This window comes from Molossus molossus, unplaced genomic scaffold, assembly GCF_014108415.1.
Source record: "Molossus molossus isolate mMolMol1 unplaced genomic scaffold, mMolMol1.p scaffold_m16_p_19, whole genome shotgun sequence".
Lineage (NCBI taxonomy): Eukaryota > Metazoa > Chordata > Mammalia > Chiroptera > Molossidae > Molossus > Molossus molossus.
In genome coordinates, this window is record NW_023425354.1 from 28,558,375 (window position 1) to 28,584,076 (window position 25,702).

At 53.1% G+C, this 25,702-nt stretch overlaps 1 protein-coding gene and 1 non-coding gene across 3 annotated transcripts in view; one reads left to right on the top strand and one right to left on the bottom strand.

The window, feature by feature from the left end:
* Window positions 1–3,667: 3,667 nt before the first annotated feature.
* On the bottom strand, window positions 3,668–3,739 carry TRNAC-GCA. Its single transcript has one exon. It is a non-coding gene; the product is annotated as a tRNA-Cys (tRNA).
* A 746-nt stretch (window positions 3,740–4,485) lies between these two features.
* Window positions 4,486–25,702, top strand: part of LASP1 (LIM and SH3 protein 1) — a 41,285-nt gene continuing 20,068 nt past the window's right edge. The window contains exons 1-3 of one of the 2 annotated variants that reach the window (XM_036267654.1): window positions 4,486–4,684; window positions 11,895–11,989; window positions 21,926–22,010. In XM_036267654.1, the coding sequence (XP_036123547.1) occupies window positions 4,616–4,684; window positions 11,895–11,989; window positions 21,926–22,010 (249 nt within the window). In that variant the 5' untranslated portion in view covers window positions 4,486–4,615. Of the gene's footprint in view, window positions 4,685–11,894; window positions 11,990–21,925; window positions 22,011–25,702 lie in introns of those variants that run through there. The other variant, XM_036267655.1, reaches the window with a different exon arrangement.

A 25,702-nucleotide genomic window follows, 5' to 3' on the forward strand; every position in this document is an offset into this window, starting at 1 on the left:
TTTTTCTAAACATACTCCTTTCTCAGTCTTCTTTATTTCAGGAAATCACATCACCATCCACCCAGATAGTGAAGACAAAAAAATAAAATCCATCCTTTTAAAAAAATTTTTTTCCCTTTATTGATTTTATAGAGAGAGGAAGGGAAAGGGAGAGATAGAAACATCAATGAGAGAGAACATCAGTTGGCCACCTTCTGCATGCCCCCCATTGGGAATTTGGCCCACAACCTGGGCATGTGCCCTGATGGGGAATCGAACTGGCCACCTAAGAGTTGTTCTTGATTCCTCTCATCCCCTCATTTCCCCAAGCCATCCAATGTACAGGAAGCGTGTGGCTCCCCTGCCATAGTCAACAGAGGCTGTCACTACTCTCCAGCTCTGCAGTTTCCACTATGGTAGGCTAAATAATGACCCTCCATATATGTCCACATCCCAATCCCCTTGTGAATATGCTGCCTTACATGATAAAAGGGACTTTGCTCATGTGATCAAGTTAAAGATCTTGAGATAGGGAGATTATTCTGGATTATCCAAGTGAGCTCAATGTAATCACAAGGCTCCTAATAAGAGAGAGGTAGGAGGATTAGAGTCAGAGACAGAAGAGATGTAAGAGTGGAAGCAGAGATCAGAGGGTGAGAAGATGCTCTCTTACTGGCTTTGTAGATGGAGGAAGGGACCATGAGTCAAAAAGTGCAGGAGGCCTCTAGGAGCTACAAAAGTCAAGAAAATGAATTATCTCCTAAAGTCTTCAAAAGGACTGCAGGTATGCCAACACTTTGAATTTAGCACAGTGAAGTTGATTTTGGAATTCTGACCTCCATAACGGTAAGATGATACATTTGTGTTGTTTTAAGCAAATAAGTTTATGGTAATTTGTTACAGCAGCAATATAAAACTAATACATCACCACCATTTCTCACCTGCACTATTGCAATAGAATTCTGACTTGTCATCCTGGCTGGTTTGGCTCAGCGGTTAGAGCATCAGCCCGCGGACCAGAGAGTCCCTAGTTCCCTTCCCACTAAGGGCATGCACCTTGGTTGCAGTTTGTCCCTGGCCCCAACTGGGGTTGTGTGGGTGGCAACCAGTCGATGTGTCTTTCTCACATTGTTTCTCTTTCTCTCTTCCTCCATCTTTCCCTCAAAAATGTCCTCAGGTGAGGATTAAAAAAAAAAAAAAGAAGAATCCTAACTTGTCTCTGTGTGTCCACTCTTTTTCTTTTCTTTTATTGTGATAAGAACACCTAATGTGAGATCTACCCTCTTAACACATTTTTTTTTTTTTTTTTTGGTACATGCCCCTAGCGGGAACCAAACCCAGGACTCTCTGGCTCGCAGGCCAATGCTCCAACCGCTGAGCCAAACTGGCCAGGGCTTAACATGTTTTTAAATGTACATTATTGTTAACTATAGGCAGTGTCGTACAGCAGGTCTCTAGAACTTATTCATCTTGCATAATTGAAACTTTATACCCATTGATTAGCAACTACCCATTTCCCACTCTTCATTCCTGGCGACCACCATTCTGAAACACTGCTTCTATGAATTTAGATACCTCATATAAGTGGAATAATGCAGTATTTGTCCTTCTATGAGAGACCAGGGTTTGGTTCCCGCTTAGGGCATGTACTTCGGTTACGGTTTGTCTCCGGGCCTGGTTGCATTGTGCGTGCAGGAGGTAGCCACTTGATGTGTCCCTTTCACATCAATTTTTCTCTCCCTTTCTCTTTCTTCCTCTCTCTCCCTCCCACTATATCTGAACAAAAAATGAAAATATGTCCTCGGGTGAGGATTAAAAAAAAAAATTAGCCTAGAAAAGGCAAATTGGTATTCAAGTTCACATGTTTTCAAAGGGCCATGTTTTCAGGTGGTCTTTTAATTATGTTCCTCATCATAAGTGAATTCAGTATCATTTAGCAAGAAGCATCTAATTTTGAATAAATAATTTTAGTACAAAAGATTTAGAATTGGTGTAAAAAGAAGTTATCAAATACTTATAGGCAGAGGGGATTATATAGGCAGAGGGGGTATAGCTCAGCCGTAGAGCATTTGACTGCAGATCAAGAGGTCCCTGGTTCAAATCCGGGTGTCCCCTCACAAGTTTCCTACATTTTCTCACAGAATAACTGGGATGCAACAGTTCCCTGACACATTTATCAATTCCAACTCCAGCTGCCTAGTTTTCTCCTTCAAATGTCCCCCATACCTGAAAAGTAGAGAACTACTCCAGAGGTTGCACAAGGACCACTTTCCTTACTGCTTCTCAGCTGTTCCCCCACTAGGTAGCAAGAAGCCCACCTCTACTCTCAATAGGTGGAAAGGAAGCTATGAACTTTTCCCATCTCAGAGGCTGTTCAAACCTATCGGTCTTGGAGGTGGGTGGGGCAGTATTGTTTTGCCTAGTTCATACTCTGACGGAGAAGACTAGGAGAATGAATCCAAAGTTCAGTAGGTTTACATAATTGCAAAGTTTAACAAGACACACATGGAAGATAAAAGGTGAAAAGTGGGCAGTTTTCTCTTTCATATTTGCTCAAAGACAAGTCTTAGGCATGATAACCTACAGGGGTAAGTTTGAAGCCTGGTATCCAGGAAAGGGGTGAAAAGTTGGTTGGTGATATCTAGGGTCTGGGATTTGCCTCAGATGCATCTCACAGTAATGGGAGTCGTGGGGAAAAATGTGCTGTAATATTCCCCCGGGGCCTTGAGGGATGACACAACTAGATTCCGGGTTTAAAATATCAAGGTGCCCTCTGACCCAAGCAGCATGCCTCCCTCCCTTTCTTCTTTATTTTTCCTTTTTTTGGGCAAAACCTAGTCGGAGGAGCTGCCCTTACTCCCTTCACATTTACTGTTTTTCTTTGGCTCAGCAGTGATACTGTCAGTGACACAACCAACAAATATTTGTCCCTACCTTTAGGTTATGAAACTCGATAGCCTTGTATTACTAGTTTAGTGGTTCTCAAAGTGTGAACCCTTGACCAGCAGCAGCAGCACCAGCACCACCTGGGAACTTGTTAGAAATGCAAATTCTTGGGATTGCAGTCCAGGTCTACAGAATGAGAAATGGGGTTTTATAAAACAAGCCCTCCGGGTGATTCTGATGAACACTCAAGTTTGAGATCCACTGCATTAGTTTATGTCAGTTAGTATCAGGAGGTAACTTTATTTTTGTAAATTAAAATAAGCTTATGGGTGTGCATTGGGCATTTTAACGTTTTCAAAAGTGCTTTGACTCTCTACCTGTGTTATGAACAATAGGGAAGGGTGAACACAGCACATTCATGTCACAGGTAATAAAGAAAGTTGAAGTTGGAGAAAGGCTGTGTCTGTGGGTTTCTTGCTCTTGACCGACCTACACCCCCATCAGAAACAGAACGTCAACTTGGATGAGTCATTTTGCCCCCGGAACCCGTGGCTGCAGAAATCCTGACAGCCCTGGCGCCGGCAATCGTGTTGCGCAGCTTTTGTACCCGATTTGTGCACTATCCACCCTTCCTCCTTCTGCTAGGTACAAAGCAAAACTGAAAGTTTTCCCCTAAGGTTGGAAAATGAGGAAGGAGTTTTTGAAAAACCATTCCTGTTTTCTTTTAATCTAGGACCCAGTGTTAAAATAAAAAGAACAAAAAAGATGTAACTATGTTAGTTACAGGGAAGAAAAACTGCCAAGGGGGCACCCGGATTTGAACCAGGGACCTCTTGATCTGCAGTCAAATGCTCTACCACTGAGCTATACCCCCACGCCGCTCCTGTGCCTGGAGATAGTTCTTTGGGTACCAGGCACTGTTACACCGAGGGTCGATAGTATGAATTGAGAGAAAGGAATAAAGGGAGAAAGGAGGCCAAGCGGAAAGCGGGAGGTACCCGAATCCGGGGAACCCTGGAAAAGCTGCATGGCAGAGGCACCGGGAGGGAAGAAATAGCCCGGGCTGTGAGGTGCTGAGAACAAGCGGGAGGAACGGGTTCCGTCCTACAAAAGTGGGAAAGGATATAACGGGGAAGGGAGGCTAACTGAGGTGTGGGGCAGAGGGTTCCCATTCCGTCCGTAGGTTCATGCCAGGGACCGACGGGTACAAAGGAAAGTCCCCGAATCTGGTGAATCTGTTCGGGCATTCAGGAGTGTTCCAACCCCACCCTCGATGGATGCGAGAGGTTTGCCGCCTCCCGCAGCCCGGGTGCCCCAGATGTTCGGCCAGACCGGCTCCGCGCCTCCTTCAGCGCGGGAAGGGCTCTGGAAAAGTCGGCGTCTCTCCTGGGCGCCTCCAGCTTGGGCGCACCAGGGTGCCCGCGGCCCTGGTGTCTCACCTAGGCACGTACCCGGGGCTCCACAGCCCTGCCCAGAACCCGCCTCCGCGCAGCCCCACGTCTCCCGGGGTGCGCGCCTGGCCGCTCGCGCCCCTGCCCGCGCCCGCGGCGCGTCCCCGCCCCGGTGCAGCCCCTCCTCCCCGCTGTGTTTATTAGGGGAAGGAGGGCGGAGGCGGAGGCTAGTTCCCTAGCTCAAGCCGCCGTCGCCGCTGCCTGTGTAGTTGCAGCCGCGGCCGTCTCCCGCCAGCTCGCTCCGGGGAAAGAGAACGCGCGCGAGCCCGGGCGTCCCCGCCCCAGCCTTTCCTGGAACCATGAATCCCAATTGCGCCCGGTGCGGCAAGATCGTCTACCCCACGGAGAAGGTGAACTGTCTGGATAAGGTGAGCCCCGGGACCGGGAGATGGGTCTTTGCCATTCCCAAACAGTGCTACGGATTGGGGGAAGAGAGAGGGGCCGTGTCTATGCTGCCTCATCCCCGCGATCCCGGGAGGTGGGAGGGAAGGCGGTGTCATGGGGTGTTGGGGACAGACCCCAGTCTGGAAACGAGGAGATCCGAGGCGAGGCAAGGAGTCCATGCGTGGAGGGTAGCCACTATTGGAGAAGAGTCGGCTCTGTGCCCCGGGGTTGGGAGAACGGAAGAGGGGTAGGGAAGCCAGGCCACGGGGTGGGGGCTGGGGGAAGGTTAGGGGTGCAGTTCCGCCCCCTAGGCCCGGGAGAGTGAGAGAGACGGCCGCTCCCTCTCCCCGCCGCCCGGAGCGCCAAGTAGGCGGAAGCGCGGGGCTCTGGGGGAGGGGGCGGCGGGGGGGGGGCGGGGCACAGGCTGGGGGACCCAGCGAAACTGTCCGCTCTGGCTGCGAATGGCTGGGCTTCCTGGCCTGGAGACTGGGCTTGGGGGCTATCAGTCGGCGAGTGTTGCATCTGGTGAACTGGGCTGCAGATAAGGACCTGAACCCCACTGCGAGACCCCCTTTTTGGATGATCTGTAGCCCCCTTGGTGGGTCAGCGGTTGATAGACCACCGATTAACGGTAGCTTCCCAGCCCCCACCCCAAATTAGAGGCCAACTCGCCGTGCTGTGCTGCCCAGTACGAGCGGGGCGGGGTCGGTTGCTGGAGTAGGGTGGGTGGGTGGGAGGGTGCTTCGCAGAGATCTCCTGAAATTGTGCTCAGAGCTTGAGACTGGCTTGTAGAACAAAGAGCTAACTTTTCAAAGCAGTTTTACCCAATGGAGGGTGGGGTTGGCTGAGTTCAGGGGAAGGCTAGAAAAGGGGGAGGTATTTGAGGGGAAGGGAGGGTGGCCTTCTGGAAATTCACTGTCCCCTGGCGGCCTTTACTATTCGTCCCCCCACCCATGCTGGACTTGTTCATCTGGTTGCCATTATACTTTTGGGGGGTGGGTGGAGAGTAGAATTGGGTGTTTCCAGCAGCTTGGGGTAGAATCTGGTCCTCTTTTAAGCTCCCTTAGATCCTAGATCCTGAGGCAAAATCTGCCTCTTCTCTGCATCCCTCCCCAGTGCGGAGGAGGACCCTCTCTGATTTGGTCCCCTTCCTCATCGTACCTTTTACCCACTTATGGAAGCTGGCTCCAAATCCAAATACTCCCTCTTTCTTATCTGAAACGTTAGGGGTAGGGGGCATGGGATGGAAGAGGAGTGCAGAGCCCTAGGGCCAAGTTCATTGCTCACCTGAAGCCATGTTTTATTTTGGAAAGGACAGTTCATTGGATACTTGCTATCTCTCCCCTGTCTGTGGGGGTTGGAGCTTCCTCGGTAACCTTTGGCCTCTGAGTCATTGTGAGAGGGTGTGGGGTTCCAAGGTTCCAAAATACTTTTGAATTTGTTCTTGGATGAAGAGGGCATATGGGGCTGCTGCTGTTTTCACTGTCTCTCCTGGGCTCGGCCAGACAGGAGGAAAGGAGGGCCATATTGTGGACTCAAAGGATGTGGGTGCCGACCTTTTCCACGGGTATTCCAACCTCTGGAAGGTAGGACTTGAGCTTGGAGGCACTAACTGCAGTTATTTGTCCTTGCACGCTGGTGTTTCTGCCCCTCCCTGGTGGTAGGGATTTTGGCCTCCGTAATTTGAGTTCCCTGTGCGCTCCTTCTTCACAGTCATGAATTGGGAAGAGGCTGTGGGCGCTTTTACCCAAATAAGGCAGAAGCAAGATAGATGGAGAGATTGCTAGCCCTCATTTCAGGTGTTCTCCCACCAGCTTTATGAATGGCTCCAGGCCTCAGTATTCACTGTCTGTCAGATGGGTATGATGATGTCATTTCCTTGGAAGGGGGGCAGTGCATTAAAGTGCCCTGAAGGGGATGTGGTATAGGCGATATCTGTCAGATGAGTATGATGATGTCATTTCCTTGGAGGTGGGGCAGTGGTATAGGGGATGTGGTATAGGCTGTGTGCTCCCTGCCTTTCTGGGATACTCTAGTCCCACACCTGGCTCCCCTTGTAAAGAACTTTGGTGCTCTGTGTCAGAGGGGAGGAGGGCAGGAATCCAACAAGGTACCCTCCCCAGCTAGCTGTTCTCGCCCTAGTTGAAGAGAACAGTCAGGTGGGGGGTGCCTGGGAAGTGGGAATTGGTGATTCCTCCCTCTTTTCAGAGCTTTCCCTATAGGAGGTGGTCCTGGGGAAACCTCAACCCCTGCCTGAGCAGGAGGCCTGGAATATCTAGGTATCAGACCTCTTCCTCCTAACCCCCCAGGCAGTAATGACTGGTACTTCCTACTGGGGTACTGGTGCCCCAAGGGCTGAGACCTGCAGAACATTCAGTTCCACAGGCAAGGTTGCTAACCAACTTCCCAAGGCTTTCAATTTACAATAGGAGAGTCAAATTAGACCCACTTGGTTCACTACAATTTTCCTCCGGCACTTAGCCCACAGTCTGACTCAAAGCACAAGCTATGTCCTTTGTGTTAACCTTTTCTCCTCCCTGAGCCTTATCTCCCAAAGGCTTAGGTGGGTAAAAACCGTGATCACCTCTAATGGCCACCCTGCCCCCAACCTGCAGTACCCAGTGTGTTCTGCATGCTGGATAAATATGTATTGCTGATGACAGTGTTTGAGGAAGGAGATAGAGATTTCCTTCCCAAGAGGACTTCTGGGATTAGATTTGGGGGAGAAACAGGGTGACCTCATTGGCTTATTCACTGGACAAATATTTATTGAGTACCTACTTTGTGCCAGGCACTCTGAAGGGTTGCCTCAAGGCCTTTGGGGAGGGAGAGAGAGGCTGTGTCTCTAAATGTCCTCTACATTTTGAAAGAGGTGGATTTTCATCCCAGACCCTGTTAGGAAGCATTTGTATCTGGGGACCTGTGTTGTCAAGAATCTTGCCCTGCCCCTCTTCCTGGGCTTGCTTTCCTGGGTTCCTGAAAACAGGTGGAGACATTCATTCTGGAAGGGTAGAAGATTGGTGGGTGCCAGTTTCCCTGGAATCCCCCAGTAGGAGGGCTCTCTGCCTCTGGTTGTCTGAATTGCCCCCTACCCTACCCTTTCACTCCCATAGGGGGCAGCAAGATAGAAGGAGATTGGCCTGGACACAAAAAAGAGACAAGTCCTGGCAGCTGTGGTGCCCCATTTTCCTAGCAAAAGCTGATCACCTTGTGGCCATTCATTCATAGTAGTTACTACTTACTGCGATGTGCCAGGCTCAGTCTTTGCAGCAGCTTCACACAACAGATGCGGTTGCTCCTGCAAGTGATGAACCCCGTAAGTGTGGCTCATTCCCCTCTCAGCCAGAGCTGGAATTCAAATCTGAAGCTCTTCGTGCTCAGCTCTTCTGCCTGTTATGTTGGCAAAAAGTACTTTTTTTTCTTTATTGCTTTTAGAGAGAGAGGAAGGGAAGGGAGAGAGAGATAGAAACATCAATGAGAAAGAACATCGATGAGAAAGAACATCAATTGGCTGCCTCCTGCATGCCCCCCACTGAGGATTGGGTCCACAATTTGGGCATGTGCCCTCACCTGGAATTGGCGACCTCTTGGTGCATGGGTGGACACTCAACCACTGAGTACTTTTATTGACATTATCTCATTAGCATCCATAGTGGTTCTGCACCTTCCTGACCCTGGCCTGAGGAAAGCTCTGGGCCTGGCCTTTTCCAGGAGCTGAGGTACTAGGGATAATTATCTCCTCCTGGGAATTTGTGGAGATGCAGCCAAGGTCTATGACTTTAAGCCGGCAGCCCAAGGTGGCCAACTGAGCCAGGTTGGTGACCCAGCCAGGCTGGTGTTGTCCCTAGAGAAGGAACTGTAACCCTGGGGGACAGGAAAGGAGAGGAAGGTCTCATACTCCAACCCTGAGTCATGGCCACCCCAGGCAGCCTGGGTGCAGAAGGCAAGATGCCAGGCTACAGGCACAGTGACCTGAGGCTGGCCCATCTCCCTCCCTCAGAGCTCTGAGCAGCACTTCCCCCACCTCCACAGTGATTGTGGAGAGATAGGAGCTGGTCCAAGCCTCACCCAAGTGTGGGAGATCTTACTTCTGCCCCATCAGCCTCTGTTTGCCTTTCTATGGAGTGGGTTTTCTGTCAACGGGGCTTCAGCTTTGGCACTGCAGGTTAGGGAGACTTAAGGGCAGGACTAGAGCCTGGGAGATGGGCTGAGAGGCTTCTCACAGACACCAGAGATCTGATTTTTTGTGAAAGGGAAGCAGTTGGCTTCCAGGCCAGCGGAGAATTAGAGTTGACTGCCCAGAGTTGTACTTTGCTCCCAATTTTTAGTCCCAAGTCCCGAGTCTCAGGAATGCTCTCTGAAATCTTCTTATTGGGGCCTTAAAGAAAGGAGGGGCAGGGCTTATGGGGCAGAGGAAAGAGGCAGACAGAGAGGGTCATTGTGGGGTTTTATTGACTTATTTCCCTGACTGTGTTGTTCACCAGACCTGATTGAGACAGGGATGGGGGGTTTCCTTGGGGTGCCCGGTCCAGGCTTAGCCTACAGGGGCTGAGTGACTCCCCATATTCTGTCCTCCCTCCCTTCCACTTTCCTGCTGTGAAAACGACACAGCGGCAGGAGCTGCTGGAGTCCCCGAACCTTGGAGCCCTCCTCCAGAGAGCGAGGAAAGGGACCTGAAGCAGCTAGCTTAGAGCATGAGTCATCTCCTTACTCCTCCCAGCACCTCTGTGGGACTCTAGTTTTAGTTCCACTTGCTGCTGCAGAGAGCGAGTTTCGTGGTTACCCCGAAAGCACTCAGATCACCTGTGCTTGTATTATTCTGCTCCTGAGCCCCCTGCAAGGGGATAGGAGACCACTCCCCCAGCTGAAAGCGAGGGGTCTCTGGGGGTATGGTGAGGAAAGGCTACTGATAGAAATGGGCACCACCCCCTCATGTCAGGGCTTCCCTTCAAAAAGCAGCTGGGAGGGGTCTTATGGAACCCCTAGATTTGGTGTTGGCCCTATACCCCCAGCCCCATCAGTATACCCTGCCCCTCTTGCCAAGGTGCTTGGCTCCAGGGTGGGATCCTGGCCATCTGCTAGGGTAGGGGTATCTGTCTCCTTTCCTTTGTCTCCCCCAAATCAATCAGGAGGCAGCTTGGGAAGTCCCCAGTCTCCTAGTACAGTGCCCATCCCTACAGATGTGTGTGTGTGAGAAAGTGGGTCATGGTCTGGATTCCAGAGAATGTTTTTCCTGGCAGGCCCCTGTGGGGGTGGGGGAGGGGGCCCAGGCAGGGGCATGTGCAGCTAAGTAGGCAGAGGCCAGCAGACTGGGTGGTGACAGGGCTGGGGCACACTGCCAGTGCCTCCCAGGTATTGGTGGAGGGAGAGGGGCTGCCACTTTGGGGGCTGACGGGGGCAGGGGCTACCCTGTTCTAGTTTTTCTGGTGGGATATATGTGTTGAGGTTTTGCACCTTGAGTCTGGGCTGGGTTCTGGGATAGGCCCCATTGGGGTGGAGGCCAAGCTTAGACCAGCCATCGCTTTGCTTCCAGACTTCCAGCTGGCCTTCTTCCCCAAACAGTGGTTCCCCCATCACTTCATTTACTGTTTCACCACTGGAGATTCCTTTGGATCTTCTTGACAGGGGAAGTACCCTATTAGAAGGTGATTACCTCCCAAAGTACCCCATGGTCTCAGGTTGAAGTGGGCCAGGGTGGAGGACATGGTATCCCAACCTCCCAGCTTCCTTTATTTTTTGTTTTTTTCTGTCTCCTCCAAAGTAGCCCAGAAGCACCCTTGGCAGGGAAACACATTTTGAAAAGCACTTGCCTTAGGGGATTTCCTTGGCAGATGGCCAAGAACCAGCACTGTGCTGGTCACCTTCAAACATCTCTCTAGGCCCTTCCCCAGCTTCTGGCCTTCTTTGAGGGCTTGGGAGTGTCTCCCTTGACTGCTGGGAACTGGGACAGAAACAGGCCAGTTGGGTCACCCAGGCAGCCTGGATTCTCGGGTCTTGGAAGCTGGACTCCTGGTCAGTGCAGATCCCAGGGCATTGTCCTGGGCTGCCAGGGGCAGATTTAGGGCTCATTTGCATGGGTTTGCCTCATGTCAACAGTACTTTGGATGAGGTCACTTCTGTTGCATCCTGTTCTGCTCCATTGGCCATACTGGATTGGTCCTGGGTACTCTGCTCTGGGTCTCTTGGCTGTGCTGGAGTCTTACCTGTCACTTACGGTCACCCACACCATTGCTGTGGCTGGGCACAGTAAAGCCCCATCTGCACCCAGCACACACACACCTCCAGTGTGAGTCGAGCCCTCTTGGCTGAGGTTCACATCTGCTGTGCCCAGCATCTAACATTCGGGAACTTAAAGGTGCCAGGTGCTGTGCTGAGGGCTTTGCAGGTGATTTCTCATTGAATCCTCAGCAGTCCCAGGAGAGGCAGGTATCATTCCATCCTGCAGACCTGGAAATGGCTCAGAGACATGGTCCCTGATCAAGGTCGCATAGCTAGTCAGGGTGGAGCTGTGATGTCCACTGTGGCGGTTCCCCTTCCAACACTTTTAAGAACTCTTCATTGCCTCCTAATGTGTGCTCTTCTACTGATTGAGGGCTGGGGGGAGGGGGGGGAGGGAGAAAGGGTGCAGGATCCGTGGCTAGAGTTGGAGCACCCACTCTCATCCTCTGGTTGGGGGTCCCTCAGGAAGTGGGAGGTGTCAGAGCTGGAGCCCCTGCTGTGGGAGCTAGGAGTGCCTGGGTTCTGGGCCAGGGTGCTCAGGGGCTAGGCCGCCTCCTCTTCTCTAGGCCTTGTCAAGGCTGAGGAGCTGCCCCTCACGGTCAACAACAGGCTTCTTAGCAACCCTGGTACAGCTTTGCATAAGCAATAAGCCTTCTCCAGCTGGGGACAGGAGGCGTGGTCTGGGAGGTGGAGCTGACCTTTTGGGCACAGCTCACCACTACTATTACTGGCCTCTTCCCCACTCACACTACACATATGTGCTTCTCCCCCTCCTTACAGCTCAAATGGCTGATTGGGGGAGGGGAGACTGTCATTAGCTGCCAGAGCCTGTGACCTGAGATGTTTCCAGCTCACCTGGAGTGATTCTATGCTCCATTCCCCTGGATGGAGCTAGAATGCTCCTTCCTAGGGCCTGAGCCCCCTTCCTGAAGTCCTGGTGTCTGATGGATGTCCTCCCTCTGCCTCTGTCCCCAGTTCTGGCATAAAGCATGCTTCCATTGCGAGACCTGCAAGATGACACTCAACATGAAGAACTACAAGGGCTACGAGAAGAAGCCCTACTGCAACGCGTGAGTCCTGCCGTGGGCAGGGGGCTGGGTGGGTCCCTCGGCTCCCTTCCTCATTCTTCCTTTGGTTCTAACAACCACAAGGTGATATTGCCAAGCACCTCCACACTCTGCTTGATTAATGTCAATCACTTCTTCCAGCTGTGGTGAGGATTAAGTGTAAGGGCTCTTATTATTCCCATTTCACAGAGAAGTAAACTGAGGCTTAGGGAAGGGAATGGATTTTCTCAAGATTACATGTCTGGTGAGAGGGTAGTTCAAACCCAGTAAAACAAGCATGTTCCTCCCGCTGCACCCTGCTGCGAGGGAGGGATCCAGTGTGGTCTCAAGAAAAAGTGACCTGCCCTGTTTCTGCCCATTTGTGTTCTTTGCTTCTCCTTTCTTCATTTCTGTCCCCATGACAGCAGTTGAGTTACTGTCTCCATCTCTCACCTGCCCCCTGCCAGAGAGCCTGGGCACTTGGCTTTGGGGGCTCTTGGCTGCAGCCCTTCCTGGTGTTCATTTCTTGAAAAGTGGGGGCAGCAGGAAGGGGTGGCCTGGCCTGGGGCAGAGCTCTTCCTTGTCTGGTGAGGGAGCTGTGGGGCCCTTTAGTCTTTTCCAATGGAGTTGGCTTGGACTCTGTTCCTTTTGCACTGGGACCTGCAGCCAGGCTGCAGTGGGGAGGTGGGCAGGGGAGGGTCCCTCATCCCGTGCTGTTCCAGAGAGTACAACACCTTCCATTTTCAGGGTGACCTCGTTTGTGTAGCAAGTGCCACCTTAGGCCTCGTCTGCAGCACACGGAGGACCTCACAGCCACCCTGCTAGGTCAGGTCACTTCTTGTAGGTGGCAAGAACAGTATTCAAAGCAGTTCAGCATCTGATGAGTCCAGTTTGTTTTTTCATTCCTGGTCAGGGGGCTCTTTGCAGCTGAAGTTTACCCAGGAGGGGGACTTTGAGACTTGTCTAAGAGGAGTTGGGGTCTTGAACCCCTTTGAAAGGCTGCCTCTCCCTTTTTGCACCCCCAATCTCCTGCTACTACCACAGCTTCACCTCCTTGGTGGTTTTCATTCATTAGGTATGTATTGCCTGCCCGCTGCTACATGCCAACCCGTTCCAGGTGCTGGGAAAACAGATTTCTGATAAAATCTTACATTCAAGAAGCAACATGTGTGTTGTCCCTTCTGGAAGGGCTTGGGGCACTGGGAAGGGTGCCTGGGGTAGAAGGAGGGTCCCCATCCTTCCTTCAGCTGCCCCTTCTCTTCTATTAACTTACACTGCCCCCCTCAGCCCCTCCCACCCCCCCAAGGGAAATGGGACATTCCTCAAATTCTTAAGGACTCACACAAGCCCTGATTCTCAGCCACTTCCTCCCTCTGTTGGGGAGTGGGGTGGGGTTCAGCAAAGCCAGAGGCTGGGGCAGTTTTAACCTCTTGATTGCTGGTCCATTTCAGGCTGTATTCTGGGCACTGAGGCTTTTATGTGGACAGCTTCTGACCCTCAGCCCCTCCAGGCAGAAATCTGGAACCCCAGCCCAGTGGGTAGCAGGGACTGATGCCTATTTATTTATTTATTTATTTATTTATTTATTTATTTATTTTGTCAATCCCCACCCGAGGATATTTTTCCATTGATTTTTTAGGTAGAGTGGAAGGGAGGGAGGAAGGGAGGGAGGGAAGGCGATAGAGAGAGAAACATCAATGTGAGAGGGATGGAACCTGCAAGCCAGGTATGTGCACTTGACTGGGGATCAAATGGCGAGGGTCTGTGGGCTGACCATGGGCTGACGCTCTGAGCTCTAGCCATTGAGTCAAACTGGTCACGGCGGGAGTGGTGCTTCTTTACAGCTCTTCCCTAAGACTGCAGTAGCCTAGAATTCAGTGAGCGTTGGGAGTCGGAGAAAGAAATCAGAGGTGTGTCCTTGTTTTCTCTGTATTTTCTCAGCCTAGTGCTCAAGTCCCAGCTTCCTTTTCTCACTCTCTTCTGCGGAGGCTGCAGTAAGTGGGGTGAGGAGCTCCTTGCACTAGTTGGGGGCTCCAGGGGAGGCAGAAGGTGAAGCTTCCCTCCTTGGATGCTGCTTGCAAGCTGCCTAGGCAGAGGTTCCCCATCTGTCTCCTGGCCCCTAGCCAGAGAAGCAGGTTGACCCTTCTCCATTCCTCCAGCCCTTATAGCCTTGGCCTGAGCCATGCCCAGTTGGCTGTTGGCCCAGCTGGGATATTACCTGGGTAGGAGAAGACTTTGTGGTCCAGGTGTGTTTTACACCAGCTGTAACAGTGTTACTGGTAAGATGATGAGACCTTGGTTCTTGTCTTCTTGAAGGAAAGATTTCAATCAAGAGATAAAGCAAGAATTTATCGGCCACAGCAAAAACACACTTAGGACAGAGAAACAAGGAAGGGCATAGAAGCAACAGAAGAGTCTAGGCGGGGCTGCTTTGGCTCACTGGGAAGTCAGAGAAAAGGGGCCTTAGAGCCAGGGTCAGGGGGTTGGCCCTGGACTAGCTGCCGCTGCCAATTGCTCCCCTGGTTGCAAGTCTGTGGGGTCCCTTAGAGAGAAACAGGGGGGAAGGGAATTGTACAGGTGTGCTCCCTTGAGGGAGAGTTTGTGTTGAGGGTATTTATCTCTCTCTTACAGGTGGCAATCTTAGGGGAGGTCCGGGGGAGGGTCTCAGTAGAATATCAGTTTTGCAGGTGTGCTCTTTCGGGGTCCTGGTCTTTACTGATTGATCGATGCCTGGGCAGGGGACCACTAGTCAATATAGTTGGTCTGAGGCAGCCAGGGTGTCACTTGTCTGGTTTTCCTGCTTTTCTGGGCCTGGAGCTGAAATACACCTGAGGCCTAGATGTTATCTTTAGGGAGGAAAAGGTCAGGAGGTCATACTCAAGGATATGAAAGATCAGGGGTCCTGGGGATGAGGTTCTTGTTTTCCCAGTTTTGCCCTTTGCTAGGCATCCAGGCCTTTCTGCTCGTATCTGTCTAACTGCCTGTAACGGTAGCAGCTTGCCCGGGGCATTTGCGCTCCCTCAGCCAGCTTCTGCTGAGCACTTGGTCCGTGCCAGCTGTCCAGACATGGAAATTCCAGGGTACACCAGATGCAGGCCTGGCCTGCAGGCAGCGCCCTGTAGACCTGTCTGTGCCTCGGTTTCCCTGTGGTTAAAACTTCCTACCCTGGGACACCGGACCAAGGACTATGGAGTACCTGCTGTGTGCCAGGCACTGTGCTGAGTGTCCACTCTCCTTCAGTGACATCCAGGTTCCGAATTCTGGGGTGTCCAGAGTGTAGTTTTTCCCTAATTCCCATCCTGGCTTTGCTCTGTGGACCAGGCCTGGCTTCCTTCTCAGCAGCACCTCCCACTCAGAACCCAGAGAGGCAGGTGGTCTCTGCTGGCACTTTGCCAGGGAGTTGGGCCCACCCAGTGAGTGAGGAAGAGTTTGTGTGCAGGGAGGCCTTTGTGTCCTGCCTGTCTCTGGCTAGTCCCTGTGCCAGGATCTTGCAGGGAGTGGTCAAGAGAGAAGAGACCTCTCTGCCTTTTCCTGGTGGCATCTCAAGACTAGTTTAAGTTCTGGAAAGTGACTGTAAGTAGCAAAAAGGCCTCTTCTGTTTCTCCCCTTGCACCAGACTTGCTTTGGATTGAGGCATGGGGGAGAATACAGGCCAGAGCTCAGCTGGCCTGCTGGGCGGCAGTGGACCCCTGTGGACATGCACTTACACGTGTGCCTGGTATGTATCCAGACACACACGCTGCCAGACGTGGGGCTGGGGAGAAAAGCCAGGGAGGTCGGCTGGATAGGCTGCGTTTGTGTTCACACTTCCCTGGCCACAGCCACCCAGGCGCTGCTGTGCTGTGGCGAGGTAGAGGCGTGCATGCCTGTTGTTGTACAATAGCCAACGGTGGAAGAAGCAGTTAATGGAATCTTTTCTTGAAGCTCCTCTGTAGGTGGGGTGAGTCTGCTCCATTTTGGTTAGAGGGCTAGTTATATCCTTGATTATTTGTTTTGTAAACTCCATTTTCTGAAAGGGGGGCAGATCTGTCCACACCACAAACCTGCTGCTTTGTTTTCATGCAAATAGTCAAGGAGTCTGGAGGTCAGTGGCAGGGCGGGGAGTGAGGAGGGGAGGGGGGAGAAATGCGCTGTTCTCTCCTCCTTGGGGGCCTTGACTCAGTTGAGGCTGCAGACCAGGGGTGAAGTTGCAGGCCAGGAGGGGAACCAGCTTCTGGGGTGTCAAGTGGAGGAGTAGACATGGGTTGGGGAAGAAAGGGGGTACTCCATTGTGTCCTTCCCCTCTTCACTGACTGCAGATATCCTGGGTCCATTCTTCAGTTGTCTTGAGCTGTGGGGTGAGGGGCTGAGCAGGATGGAATGGTTCTGGGAAACAAGGGACTGTGGTCCTGCTCCCTCTGCCAGGCCTCCAAGGATGGGGTGGGCCTGTGCTGGTGGAGCTGGATGCTCAGAACATCTCTGGATTCTAGCAAACTGTCTCAAATCCAGGTCTGGGGCGTGGGGTTTTCCCGCCTCCCCAGATTGTTCTGCCTGTGACTGGACATAATGGGATCAGATGTCTCAGGGAGCCAGGGTAGCATGAGGAATGGGAGGGGTGCGTGTGGTGTGTGGTGGGACAGGGGAGGCATGCTCAAAGGGGTAGTCACAGTGGCCAAATGCAGCCTCCGAGGCACCCCCACACCTCACTCTCATCCCCAAATCCTTGCACTCAGAGATGTCAGGGCCTCAAGGAACCTTGGGGTTCCTAATAACCCCATTTCATAGATGAGGAAACTGAGGCCCATGGTTTCCATGCATTGCCCAACTTGGCAGAATCATTCCTTTTTATGTATTGCCATCAGGGGCAGTAGCTGGCTTTACAGTTTGTTTCTAACCCCTAAGGGCTGGTAAGTTCTTCTTTATGTCTAGCCTTGATCTTTTCAGCTGCTCATTTTTTTTCTCTGGTTAAACAATGCCTCCTTGTTGCTTCCTATCCCCACCACCTCAGCCCTTAGGCCTGGGGGACTGGTGAGAAAGTGGGTTAGAAGGGAGCCCTCCCTGCTGCCCATGGCAGTGTTCCCAGCAGGGGATCACAGCTCCTTCCAGAGGCAGGATGTCAGGACTATTTTTCCCCCCTTTTGGTAAAACCAAAGGCTCCTTGTTGCTTTTGTTAATGTATTTTTGTTCCTTCTTGAACACAAAGCTGTGGTTTTTGAATGAGTCTGAGGTTGGAAGAGGCGAGGTTGCTTGCAGAAGGGGGCGCTGGGCTCTCAGGCTCTCTGGTCTGTTTTCGTTCAGCCTCTGGAACACAGCTAGTGGCAGGACTGGGAGTGGGGCAGTGCCCTCCAAGCTGTCCTTGTCCCCCACAAGCTGTCCCTGTCCCCAGTAAGCCCATAAGCAGGAGCCCAGCATCTTCTCAGCACCCTCTCTGTCTTTACAAGGGAGCTCAGGGGTCCTCAGGAATAAGCCCTTTCCGGGGACAGAGGGCCCCTTCTCCTGCATCCCCACAGGTCATTGTCTGGACTCTCAAGACACCTGCTTTAGAAAAGTTATATGGAGAAGGTAGCTTCTGACCCAGAGGGTCTCTCATCATGGCCAAGCTTGGAAACAGGTTGGGTTTGAGAGATGAATTACTTTGTTCTCCATCTACCCTGCCAAGCATATCTGTCCCCAGAGGCCTGAGAGCTGGGGGTGGACTGGGGTCCACCTGAGAGAGAGATGTCAGCTTGCCCTTAGCTGGCTGGATAGCTGTGGTGAATGGAGAGTGCATTGAACAAGGTCTCCCTCCTTGAGACTGAGCCTCAGTTTCTTTCTCTATAAAATGGGCACATTGATAACACTGCCTTTTCTAGTCCATAGCTTTGTGGCAGATTTTAAGAGGGAATGTGCATGGGACACAGTCTATCAAGAAGTCTCTTTGTGTGCCTGTAAGTCCCTTGGAGGCCTAGGCTACTACTAACAGCTGCCTGCTTTCCCTGCCCCACTCCTGTTTTTGCCTTCCTGGATGCTAGATCCCTTCCCCTGTCTTCCCAGACTTCCTGTCCTGTGCTCTCTCCATGCTTCTCTTACCCAAAGCAGCTAATCCTGCTACGAGGGTGGGGAGGGGCATCGCAGAGGCCCCAGTGCTTGGAATGATTAACAAGGAGGCTGGTCCACGAAGGGACAAAGAGCAGCTGTGCTCTGGACCCAGCTCTGGGCCAGGGTTAGGACGCCTGGTTCTCCCCATGCTGGCCCCTTGTTCCCTCACCATGGCCCAGTCTGTTGGTGGGGCTGGAGTTCCACTGGGGTCACTAGCTGGGGGCAGGTGGCCCCTCTTCTGTCTCAGTGCCCACAATGGCATCCACATACATCCATTCATTTCTACTGGGATGGGAGGGTAGTGGGTGGACAGAGCTTTAACCTGACAGAGAGGGAGTGAAAAGGTAAAATTCCCAGCAATTGTTTCTGGAAGGAGGTCAAATCAGTCGGAGCCCTTTCCAGGGCAGTCATACTGGCGGGGGAGGGGCACAGCGCTGATGTTGCTGTGTCCACCCCTCTAAAAAATTTGTGGCACCTGTCCTCCTCACCTAAATTGTCTGCAAGGATCCTGCAGACGCAGTCTCCTGGTTTTGTCCTCATGGGTCCTCTGCAGTTGAGGACACCCTTGCTGTCTGTCTCCTCCCCACCCCCACAGACCCTCTCTCTCTGCTCTCTCTGCTCTCCTGCCTGGAGCTGAGGATGAGGTTGCCATGGGAACCTGAAGCGCAGTGAGGAGGGGAAGGGAAAGGCAGGGTTGTCAAGCTAGGGCTGGGGGCTGTGGGGAGGGGACAGGGTTGACCCAGCAGGGAGAATATAGCCCAACTGCATGTCCACCTGCCTGCCTCTGGCCTGGGGTTGGGTTTAGGAGGTGGGGGTAGAGACTGGGGGCTTTGCAGCTCTTCCTAAATCTAGTTAATCTGATGCAGGATTAAAATCCCTTTCCTTCCCCTGCCCTATTAAGCCGAGTCAACATCGAGGCTGGTTACCCCTTCCCTTCTGATGGGGTTAGTGTTCTGGCTGTGGCAGGGCTGAGATCTGGGGGTCACATAACTCCAAGGAGAGGATGAAATACCCGCCGACCCCACCCACAGGTACTTGCTGCCTGTTGGGGCTCCTGAGACCCTTCTGGTGGCATGTAGGAGGTGTGTGAATGTGGCTGCAATGTGCACTGTGGCACATGGCCCTGATGCCTGTGTCTAGGAGACGCACATCCCTGCAGAAGGCTCCTCTGTACATTTGTTGTATGTGAGGAATAATGCAGGGTGTGCAGGGGCCTCAGAACTGCAGGGTGGGGGTGCACGTCAGGTACACAGGTCTAGCTGTCCTTGGGCCTCTGGCACTGTTTGAACTGTGTACACGCAGGCAAAGGGGAAAGCCCAGGTTTGTAGACTGGCTGCCATCGTGTGTGTTTGTCTTTTGCCAAGGCGGCCAGCTGCCCTTCCGCACAAAATGCTGAGCAGTGCCATCTTCTCAGAATTGATCCTTCAAACTCTGGGCCAGAGCTTCCCTGGAGGTCTCCTCTGTCCCCCTGCTGTAGGACCTAACCTCCCTGCCACAGGAGTCTGTCCTTACAGATGCTCCCCACACCCCCAGCCCAGGTTGCCTTCAGAATGGCTTTTTTTTTTTTTAATTTATTTTTGTTACAGATGTTTCTTCTCCCCTCTCCCCCGCAGACACCCTCCTCTCTAGCTCCTGCCCCACCAAGCATTGTGGTCTATGTCCATTGGTTACATATGCATGCATATAAATTCTTTGGTTTATCTACCCCCCCCTTCCGCCCCTCTCCTCTGCAGAATGGCTGTTATTTGGTGGGAGGGTCATCTCTGAAACTCTCCCTTAGAACCTCAGGGCCAGCCAGTTCTGCTAGAGATCTTACTTGGATCCCTCCTGCTGTTCTCTTTCTAGCCTCTGGGAACAGGCTCACAGTTGGTCCTTCCTTTCCCTGGAACTGCTCAGGAATTTTGAATGGCGCTCCTCAGCTGTGGGTGGCCCTGGTTTCGTGGAACTGGGCCAAGCCTGGGGACTGGACCCACAGCCTTAGCCCCACATTTATCCGCAGGCCATGCCAGCTACAGGCACCTGTGTTTACTTTTCAGTCTCCTCTCTTTCCTCCCTCTGCTGGGACAGCTGCGGGCCTGGGCTGACCTGGGAGGCAGGACCCAGGCTGGGCAGTGGAGGCTAGGAGTTGGGACACAGCTAGAATCACTTAGGTCCAAGTTAGTGAAACTAACCCAGAGGGGAAAAGGATCTGCCAGTCACCCAGAAAATCAGTGGCAGGGCCAGAGTCCAGCCCGTTGCCCTTACCCCCTTGGTTGAGTCCTCCAAACCCCAAGTCCTGCTCTTCACTGAGGGAGGTCATGCATTCACCAGTAGTTCTGGTTCAGGCAGCTGGAGAACGTGCCAGGTTTGGTGAGGACACAGAGACCAGGGGGTTGCTCATGTCCAGCTCTAGGGCACGTCAGCCGGCTGGGGTGCAACATGCCCAAAAGGGGGCAATCCTCCTGTGAGCTGGGGCCAGCCTGTGAATCAGGGATCTGCCAGCAGTCACAGCTGTGATGGGGTGTGGTCACCCAGTGCTGGAAATGGCCAGATCTCGGGCTTCTGCTTAGAGAAGCCACCCACCAGTCCCTGAAATAGTTGGGGCCAATGCCATCCCCCAACATTTCACATACCAGCACATGTACACAAGCCACTGTGACTCAGGGACTGCCTCTTTAGCTGGTTTGCTGGGGATTTTGTGATGACCTAGTGGGATGTAGGAGACTAAGTTCTAGTCCCGGCCCAGCTTCAATGCCTGGTGTGACATTCATTTATTCAACAAATATTTACTGGATACTAGTTACTAATCTAGGAGTTTGGGATATATAAATGACCAAAAGAAACAAAAAAACCCCTGCTCACCCCATAATGAAATAGTGGAGAGAGAAGACAATAAACCGATATGGTAAGTTAATTGTAAAGTCACCTAAGTGCTAGGTGTTTGGTGCCAGTGTGCTGTTTCCTCCTCTGGGAAATGAAGGGGTTGGGCGGGATGGTCTGAGGTCTCTGCAGACTTGGCTCTAAGGGCTTCCCTGGCTCCTGCTGCCACCACACCAGCACTCTTTCTGGGGCACAGGACTGTGGTCTGTCTGGTGCCTGGAAACTGAAGGGTTTGGTTCGGGGTGCTGGTCCTGCGGAGATTGTCTGGGCGCCAATCTGGACGCCAGCGCTTACTGGCCTTGTGCCTTGGCCACATTGTTTAACATTTCTGAGCCTCAGTTCTGTCATCTGTCAAAGGGGGACAGTCGGGTGCTTGTGAGAATTTGATGAACTAAGGCATGTCATGCCCTTAGCACAGGGCAGACATCACTCGTTGTGACAGTGTTGCCTGTCACCCGAGGGTGACCTCTTTTCTGGCATCAAGCTGATCTCTCTCCTACACTCCAGTGAAGTTGGACCTTTTAGCCCTTTGAAGTACCACCCTGGATGTGTGCAATATTCTCTCCTCCAGGAAGCCCCTAGATCTGCATGTCCCTTTCCCCTTCATTTCTGACTCCATCCTTCCTGCGCTTCCTCCCCTTGGTTGGTCTCCATTTCTGGTCTGAGCTGAAAGCTTTGTCCTAACCCCATCCTCATCTTCTCCCCAGTCTGGCGAAGTCCCCTCGACTTCCCTGGTTGATAGAGTCTAAGGCATGGGTTATCCCCAAACAAGGGTGTCCCTGTGGCCTCCCTTTGGTTCAGGACAGTTCTCCATGGCCCACCAGCCACTCAGGCCTATTGTGTCTCCCAGTTCAGCCCAGGCTGAGTCTGAGAGACACTTGCCTCCCTCTGCATGGGCTGTGGACGCTGGTCCAGCTCCTGGGCAGGAGTCGGGCCCGTCCATGGATACGAGGAAGTTGCCAGGAGAGTCAGGGGTCTGTGAGAAGTCCAGAGGTTCCTGCCCTTTTCTCAGAGTGACCTCCACTTGTTTTTTCTGTCCTGCAGACACTACCCCAAGCAGTCCTTCACCATGGTGGCTGACACTCCGGAAAACCTCCGCCTCAAGCAACAGAGCGAGCTCCAGAGTCAGGTGAGGGGGCGGGCCGGTGCTGGGGTGTGGGGAGGAAGGGCTGTTGTAACCCCTGCATTTAGCAAGGGCTTCTTCCTCCTGGGGTTACTCAGCAAGGCCAAGGTGCTGAAATCCTAGCACTTGCCTTGTCTCGCTGCCCCCTTCCCCCCACCCAGTTATTTAGTATTTCCTGAGTTATCAAAGGAGTAGGGGAGGGCATGCCCCCTTCTTACCTAACGTGAACTGGAGAGGTGTTGATGTCGATTCTTTCTGCTCTGGGATATTTCATGTGGGGCCCCTAAAGCCCACCTCCTCCAGGCAGCTGTTCCCCTCTTTTTCCTCTCCACTCACCCATCCACCCTCAAAGGAGGGAACTCACCTCTCTAGGCTCATGTCAGTCTGAGGTTACACAGCCCACCCTCTGTAGCCTCCTGCACCCCTCCAAGGGGGCCCTGGCCTGGGGGTCTTGTCTGCCTTTGTCTCCTTGGGCCTGATTTTCCTGAGCACCTGCTGGGTGGGGAGCAGTGCGTACCATGCATTAGGGGAGGAGATGGGGGTTCCTGCCCCAGGGAGAACTCAATCTTTGGGGGACCCTGAGGAATAAGATTCCTGAGACCAGAACAGGGGACTCTGCCTGGGGGCCTGGAAGGACGTCTGAGACAATGTGGCCTGGACTATGGCATGGGGCAGGTAGTGCAGCAAAGATCTTTTGGGGAACTTAACCCAGGGTGCCCAGGGCCAGGGAAAAGTTGCAGAGGAGACCTCTCCTGCTCTTTGTGGAATGGGGCTCCTGCCGCATGATCTTGACATGACCTCTCTGGGCCCTATTGCCCAGCAGATCTTCTGAGGGAGAACTAGCCCTGCGCTGTCCAGGCTTTACATGCATTCTCTGATCGAGTCCTCCCTGCACCCTGTGAGGAAGGTACTGTTTTCCCACTGTACAGAGGAGGAAACTGAGCCTCGGAGACATTAAGGGACTTGCTAAGATCATGCAGGGAGTATAGAGGTAATAACAGTGTTAACAGCCAGTACATCGAGTGCACACTGAGTGAGCATTCAGTCGTCACAACGCCCCGTGCAGTGGCAGGATCGGTCCCACTCTGTGGAAGAGGAAGTAGATGCTGAGAACCCTGAATGCTGGTTTGTCTCACTCTGGAGACTTGTGTTCTTTCCGCTTCTCCGTCCATCTTTCCGAGGAGCACTCTCTACCTTGAAGCATGCTGGTGAGGACTTCTGTAGCTTAGCAGGTGCTTGGCCTCATTTATCCTTGACCCTCCTTGGGGGTTCAGAAGAGGGAACCACGGCTGAGACAGGCACTGGCCTTTGGCTGTGGACACAGACGCTAAGTGAGGTTTCAGTATCTGGGTTCTGCTTTTTTCACCCTGGAGTATAGTGACCTTGACAAGGGCAGCCCAGGTGGGGCCCACAGTGATGGGGAGCAAGTAGGGGAAGCTGGTTTGTTCTTTGGCAGCAGCTCACACTTGCCAGCCTGGCCCCCAGCTCTGCTGTGGTAAAAGCTGTAGTTACTGGGGGAACTGGTGAGGATATCAGACCTCTGCCAACCGAGGGGGGGTGGCCCAGCTGGCGGGAAGAGGGGTTAAGACAGCCCTGGGGCCTGGGCCTGGTCTGCACAGAGAAGATTCTAGCCAGACCCTGACTACTGCCCCGGCTTCCCTAGTCTACACGGAGTCCACAGGGGCCAGAGATGGAGGGGGCGTCATGGGGGTGGGTAGGCCAGAGCATCTTGGGGCAACCTGTACTCAACCCACAGCCTACGAGGGGTCGTCAGAACCCCAAGGGACCAGAGGAAGAGGTGTGTGAGGAGACAGTGGGTGCAAGGTGCAATCCAGAGGTGTGGGAGTGTATGTACACCCTCGGTGAAGGCGAGGGCAACACACACACGTGCATACTCTCAGGAGAAGAAATTTGAATCAAACTAATTTCCTAGCCTTTGTTAGTCTCACAAAAGCTTAGCTGCAGGTCTTTTTTTTGTCCCTGGAACCCAATCCCCGAGGGGAACCCCCTGCTCCCCAGAGGCCCTCCTGAGTCATCTTCTAGGCTCCTGGGCTCCTGACTCTCAGGCAGGCTGGGGAAATCATGAGAATGGCCGTCACTGTCCAGTAGGTCCTCACTGAGAGCCAGGCCTTGACCTCATTGAATCCTCACAACCAGCTGATGGAGGGACCGTTGTCCCCATGGGGACACTGAGGTTTAGAGAAGCCCTGCTATTGCCCTGGTGCAGATTTCAAGCCCTTTGCTCTGAGCAGTCTGCAGCCTGCTCTGGCCCCCGGCCTCTTGCTCTCAGGATGCACCAGTCACCAGAAGGGACTGGGGAGCTTGTTAGAATGCACCCAAGGAGCTTCCGCGTGGAGCCCAGGAATCTGTGTTTTGACCACCCTGGTGATTCAGGTGAAAGCTTTGGGCCCCACAGACATAATTTGAGAGCAGGGCTGGGGATCAGGCAGAGCGGAGGGGCCTGAGTTCACCCTCTTTCTGCTGTGAGGGGTGTGAGCCCTGGGAGTTAGGGCTTTGTATTGAGAGCATAGCTCTAATCTCCTATAGCTGGGCTCCTAAGGGCTGGGGGCTGGGGTAGGCAGGGTGGAGGCAGGACCGGTCTGCCCTCTTTGCAGACCTGGGTCTGTCTCCCCTCCACCCCCCCAGCTGTGTGGTCTGAGCCTGGCCACTTGCCTCATGGCTTTTTTTCTTCGCCAGTAAAACGCGGATAGCAAGGCCCAGTTGCCTAGAGGTGGGGGGTGGGGTGGCTGGGCCTGCTGCTCTGAGGCTTGGAGGGCTGAGCTGGCCTGGCTGGGGGTGGTGACAGGTTCTGGTTCCCGTGGGTGGCCGTGCCGCTGTGGGGGCAGGGCCGGCTCTGGCTGCCTGTGGCTGGCGGGAAGGGAAGTGGGAGCCTCCTCTGCCTACCCTGCCCCACCCCACCAGGGTGTCAGCTGGTCTCTTTCCAGGGCCCCTTCCTGGGCTGGCATCAGTGTGTCTCAGCCCTTCTCTGTCTCTGGGAAGCCGCCTGTGCTATTTCAACTCTGTTTTCCTGTCTCCAGGTTGGTTACCAAGTGGTACTTTGGGTGTCTGGGACACCTGGAGCCTCCCCAGCAGAGGAAGGAACCACAGAACTGACCAGAAATGACCCTCTGGGTGGTCCTGCCCAGGCCTGGCTGAGGCAGGGAACTGGCAGCTGGGCCCCAGCACCCGCCCCCTGCAGCTCTCCCAACCCCCACCCCAGGCTGAATAGAGGCAACATCTTTGGGGTAGGGCTGAGCTGGGGGTGTTTGTGTGGCCCCCTTGGTCCAGGCAAAGTGCAAAGAGAATGTCTCTTTCATTCCCCCCCTCACTGTCATACTTCCAGGGTGCAGTACAGCCTGGGACTTGCCAAAGAGGACAGGAGAGCCCCATGCCTGCCCTGGGGCAGGGTCCCTACTCTCTTATCTTAGATCCTGTGACCTCAGGTAGCATATCTGTGTCACTCTTACCTGAGCCTGATGGCCAGAGGTCAAATCCTGGATCTGCCACTACTTGCTACGTGACCTTGGGCAAGTTATTTAAACCAGGACAGTGTCCCTACTCTCCTATCTTAGATCTTGTGACCTCAGGTAGCATATCTGTGTCACTCTTTCCTGAGCTGGATGGCCAGAGGTCAAATCCTAGATCTGCCACTACTTGCTATGTGACCTTGGGCAAGTTATTTAGTCTCTTGCCCAGCT